We start from the raw sequence: 5,570 nt of genomic DNA, 5'->3' as shown, positions 1-5,570 counted from the left end.
AGAGTATTGCACGCATTAAATTGCTTTTCATTTGCGCGCTGTGACAGTCCTGAGATGGGGGGGATTTATGCGTTTTTACGCGTGATTTCGGCCGCCATGCTATGATAATTGTTTCGTAATGTGTCCATCGCTGTAGGGGATGCGCTGGTTTGCACCAACCGAGCTCAAGTTCCACTAGTTGAAACGTTGGTGGGAAGATAAAGCTTGTGTACATACATAGGATATCTTGTGACCGACGCAGGACTGGAGAACTGAGGAGGGGGATCGGATTCTCGCATCGGAGGCAAAAGCTGGAGGGACATATCCGCTGATCCCCGGTCGATTCGGACGGTCTGGCAATTGAAATAAAGAGACCTTGGGCAGATCTATACATAAACTGGTACAAGCCGCGCCACTGGCGGCAGACGAGGGGATTCGTGCCTCTCTCCTCCGCTCCGCCAGTGCGCATGGATGAAAGTCACAGTTAAAATGCACGCGGCGAGTCTCGCCTGATGTGGGATTAACGAGTTTCCATTCGCCCCCGTTCGCTTCACCATGTTCGAACTTTGGTTTTGGCTCTTTTTCCGAGATGATGCTGCTGATTTCAGGCGCCGCTGGAAGAACACGGGATCCCGCTTCGCCGCGCCGGCTGTCACGTTATCGGCCTGAATGAGACTGTGTGTGTGTGCTCTTCGGCGCCTGGTTTATGGAGCTAAACACCGAGACCTGACTTTAAGGATTTTTTTTTATTATTTATTTTATTTTTTTCCGTTTTTGACAGCCGACGGAAGGGCGGACATCGCGAAATCCATGTTTGCGCTGAGGTTGGAGAAAAACGAAGGGGCACAGCCGTGATTTTCGGGATGCTTTGGCGTTCACCGGGATCAGAACGGTAAGATTTCTTTTTTTTCTTGCCTCTCTCTGCTGCTTGTCTGCGCTGAGGCGTTTTATGCTTTCACGTTTTCTTTTTTTTTTTTTGTGAACCAAAGGGGCTCTGTCCGCGGTGCTGAAACCTCTGTTCCGAGCACTGCTGAAGTTGATCCGGCTTTAAAGACGCTGTTGAGCGAAGGCGTCTGCGGCTGCTGTGGCGACAGCGAGCGCAGAGCCTGCATTTTTCTGCTCGCACAGATCATCGCAGTTTTATTCTTGCCAAATCGCAGCCCACACTGCCTCTGCACGGGGACGCCCGGCGAGGATCGACGCACTGGCTTTCAAGTTGTCTATATTATAACCAGAGGCGGCGGACGTTTCTTCAGGTTGTGGCCATAAACTCAAACGTAAGAGAAAAAGAGGGAAAGACGGGGTGAAAGTGGGTGTACCGCTCGGATTCAGCCACCGCACGGTGGAAGATCGCGTGTTAAAATGCGCATATTTGGGGAGGTTTACTGGCTCGATGTGTTAGGCTTTTGTGTTCTTTTAAGGAGCGCACGCGGACCGAACGTGCGTGCGTGCGTGTGTGTGCGCGCGCGCGCTCACGCCTCTGTGGAGGAGAGAGAGAAGGAGAAAGAGAGAGATGGAGAGAATCTGTAACCTTCTATATAGCAGATGCCATGCAGAATACTTGATTGCAGAATTATTTACCCCAACCCTCCACCCGCCCACCCCCCATCCGACCCCCCCTCCGTCAAAATGCAATTTCGATCAGAGATCCGCCATGAGATCAACAACACTTGCTTATTTGCCTTTGATCAACTCCTCTCGTTTCTTTTTTTTTTCTTTTTTTTTCGCCCGTGGGCAGAAGAAGGGCTGCGACTGTCGCCTTGTAGGCTGATATTCACATTTCTATCGCAGGCCGGATTTTAAGATGAACACCGCCTGCTTCTGTCAGCCGAGTCGTTTCTGAGAGCTGGTGGCATTCTTCCTTTTATTATTATTATTATTATTTTTATTATAATTATTATTTTGGAACCGAGGATCGTTTTAATCACAGCAGGCGCATAAATCCCCCGTCCTCATGTCGTTTGGACCGAGGTGGAGAGCAGGGATCCGGCAGTTTCCCCACTGTTACCAAGTCGTCGGGTATGCGGGGTGAGTGAGACACCTTCATGTTACGGTGATAGGAGTTGCATTTCGGAGATTTTAAGACGTTAGTTCGGGCGCAAAAGGTTGCATCGCCAAAAAGAAAAAGAAAAAAAAAAAAAGAGAGAGGAGACGCCACATAATTTGTCGCCCGAAGCGACGCGCTGATATTTTGACTGTGAGCCTTTTTCTTTTTTCTTATGTGTGGAAATGCTCAAGGGATTGAATTAGCAGATGACCAGATCTATCAGTCTGCACACGGTGGATGGCGTTTTTTTTTCTCTCTCTCTCTCCTCTCTCCTCTCCCTCCCAAGATGGATTGGAATTCAGGCGAGCTATCAAAAATGCGCAGTGGCCATCCACCGCGGGTAGTTGTGTGATCAACTTGATTGTCCATTATCGTTTAAGTCTGCGTGTGCGAAATGTTCGTCCTGGCCGCCTGTTTTCTGGCACCCTCTGAAAGCTGAAATGATGGCGACATAAAGCATCTGCATAATGAGCAAAAATTAATGAGACCCACTTGTCTTTGCTTATGTTTGTTATGAATGTGGAGGACTTGTTCATCAGGGGTGCTTTTAGGATGTATGCATTTGGTAAAGACTACACATGTGTCACATATGTATTTTCCATGCTGTATAAAACAGACCCCGTGCTTTTCTCTCCCTCCTTAGATGACACCTCATACTGGTACCGCACTTGAGTGAGCTGGGGCATCCTCTCCCAGGAAACATGCATATCTGGATCCTAAAAATAATCCTTCTGATTGCATCATCTCTGAGGCTGATCGAGATGTATGACAATTATGGGGAGATCTGTCGAAGCCTGTGCACGTGCGAGGAGAAGGAAGGGATCCTGACGGTGAGCTGCGAGAACCGGGGGATCATCAGACTGACGGAGGTCAGCCCCGTCCATTTCTCCATGTACCACCTCCTGCTGACAGGGAACCTCCTGAAGAAGCTGTCAGTCAATGATTTCATCAATTACACCGGAGTGACTATCCTGCATTTGGGGAACAATGATATCTCCGAGATAGAGTCAGGTGCCTTCAATGGACTCCAGGGATTAAAAAGGTTGCACCTGAACAACAATAAGATTGAAGTTCTGAGGGATGACACCTTTGCAGGACTGGAGAGTTTGGAATACCTACAGATTGATTATAATTACATCACCAACATAGAGCCCAACGCCTTGAGCAAGCTGCACCAGCTGACGGTGATGATTTTGAACGACAACCTGCTCTCTGCCATGCCGCCGAATATCTTCCGGAATGTTCCCCTTACACACTTGGACCTGAGGGGGAACCGGTTAAAAATGTTCCCCTACATCGGCCTCCTGGAGCACATGGACAAGGTTGTGGAATTACAACTCGAGGAGAATCCGTGGAATTGCTCCTGTGAGCTCATTGCTCTGAAGGCCTGGCTGGAGAGTATAGCCTACACGGCTCTGGTGGGAGAGGTGGTGTGTGAGACACCGTTCAGGCTCCACGGTAGGGACCTGGATGAGGTGTCCAAGCAAGAACTCTGCCCAAGAAGACCTCTAGAAGACACGGTCAGGCCTGCACCCCCTAGCAGCACTAATGGATATTACCAGACCACACCTGCTGCTGTCACGGCCTCCGCCACCTCCTCTGCTGTTTTTAGGTCCTCTTCTAGGCCTACCAAGGGCACACGCCAATTTAACAGAACTAGGTTAAAGCCCACTTCCCGAATACCAGGCGGTAACCCTTATAACTATGGCCCCATCATTGCTTTTCAGACCAAATCTCCTGTGCCTTTGGACTGTCCCACTGCCTGCACGTGCAACCTGCAGATATCTGAAATCGGGCTAAACGTCAACTGTCAAGAGAGAAAGATTGAAAGCATTTCTGATCTAAAACCCAAGCCATACAATCCTAAAAAGATGTATCTCACTGGAAATTACATCCCTGTGGTACGGAGATCTGATTTTGTCGATGCCACTGGATTGGATTTGCTTCACTTGGGAAACAACAGGATAAGTCTGATCCACGACCGGGCTTTTGGGGATTTAACCAACCTGCGTAGGCTGTATTTAAATGGTAATCTCATGGACAGGCTTACAGGAGAAATGTTCTTTGGTTTGCAGAACTTGCAGTATCTTTATTTAGAGTACAACAAAATCAAGGAGGTTGACGCGGGCACTTTCCGCTACCTCCCTAATCTCCAACTGCTGTTCCTCAACAACAACCTCCTGAAAACCTTACCCGTGGGCATCTTTTCCAGCCTCTCCCTGTCCAGGCTTAATCTGCGCAACAACCATTTCCAAAACCTGCCTGTGAGTGGTGTTTTAGATCAGCTGAAGCTGCTGGTGCAGATTGATCTGTTCGAAAACCCCTGGGACTGCTCCTGCGACATAGTGGGAATGAAGATATGGCTGGAGCAGCTCAGCGCAGGAACTGTGGTCAACGAGGTCGTGTGCGAGACGCCCAGACGCCACACAGGACTGGACCTGCGCTCGATCCAGTCCGAGCAGCTCTGCCCGGACTACTCCGACGCTTATGTCTCACCGACTACCCCTACGGACGAGCCCATGGACGACCGGGTCGTCACCACCGATGCCCCGCAGAAGTTCAATACCCCCAGCAGCACTGTCCCCCTCTCTGTCCTCATCCTCAGCCTCCTGCTTGTTTTCATCATGTCCGTCTTCGTGGCCGCGGGGCTGTTTGTGGTGGTGATGAAAAAGCGCAAAAAGTCGCAGAGTGACCGCACGAGCACCAACAACTCAGACGTCAGCTCCTTTAACCTGCAGTACAGCCTCTACAGCAACCGCTCCGGCCCCAAAGTCAAGGCCCCGGCCGGCCACGTCTATGAGTACATCCCCCACCCCATGGGCCACATGTGCAAAAACCCCATTTACAGGTCACGAGAAGGGAACACAGTGGAGGATTACCGTGACCTACATGAGCTCAAGGTCACGTACAGGAGTACCCCGGATGAGGAGAGGGATAGCAGTACGATGAGGAGCCCTACGTACAGTGTTAGCACCATCGAGCCACGTGAGAACCCCTCCCCTGTCCAGGATGCAGACCATTTCTTCAGAGGCATCCTTGAGCCCGATAAGCAGCCCCCCCATCAGTCCATCGCGTCCATCCCAGCAGGCGCCAATTTAGAGTACAAGTACACAGGGCCTGTGTCATACACATACAACCCGAATTTTGATGTCAGACGGCAGTTCTTGCACCCGGAGAGGATAAGAGAAACAGTGCTCTATGGCACAGCACCCAGTACTGTTTATGTTGAGCCCAACAGAAATGAGTATTTGGAGCTTAAAGCTAAACTTCAGTCTGAGCCCGATTACCTCGAAGTTCTGGAGAAACAGACCACCTTTAGCCAGTTCTGAGCAACAGAATCGTTAACGTAATGAAGCATTTTCTCTCTTGACCTTCTTTAAAACGGTGGCTCAGTTTATAGGGTGCCTTGGCACGACACAAGCAAAGCAAAAGCAAAAGGAGTTTCAAACGGGGTGTGCCGAACAATCTTATTCTTATTTCCGAAACATGACATTACAGGAATGGATACAGCTTTCCAAAACATGGATGAACAAAGTTGCTCTGC

The 5,570-nt window shown here is 49.8% G+C and overlaps 1 protein-coding gene across 1 annotated transcript; it reads left to right on the top strand.

The window, feature by feature from the left end:
• Positions 1-2,727: 2,727 nt before the first annotated feature.
• Positions 2,728-5,355, top strand: LOC121627451 (SLIT and NTRK-like protein 5). Its single transcript, XM_041966367.1, has one exon. The coding sequence runs from the start codon at positions 2,728-2,730 to the stop codon at positions 5,353-5,355; it is 2,628 nt and encodes an 875-aa protein (XP_041822301.1).
• The last annotated feature ends 215 nt before the right edge of the window (positions 5,356-5,570 follow it).

This window comes from Chelmon rostratus, chromosome 24, assembly GCF_017976325.1.
Source record: "Chelmon rostratus isolate fCheRos1 chromosome 24, fCheRos1.pri, whole genome shotgun sequence".
In the NCBI taxonomy this organism is placed as follows: Eukaryota; Metazoa; Chordata; class Actinopteri; order Chaetodontiformes; family Chaetodontidae; genus Chelmon; species Chelmon rostratus.
Note: the sequence above shows the minus strand (reverse complement) of the source record. Positions and strands in the feature narration are given on the sequence as shown.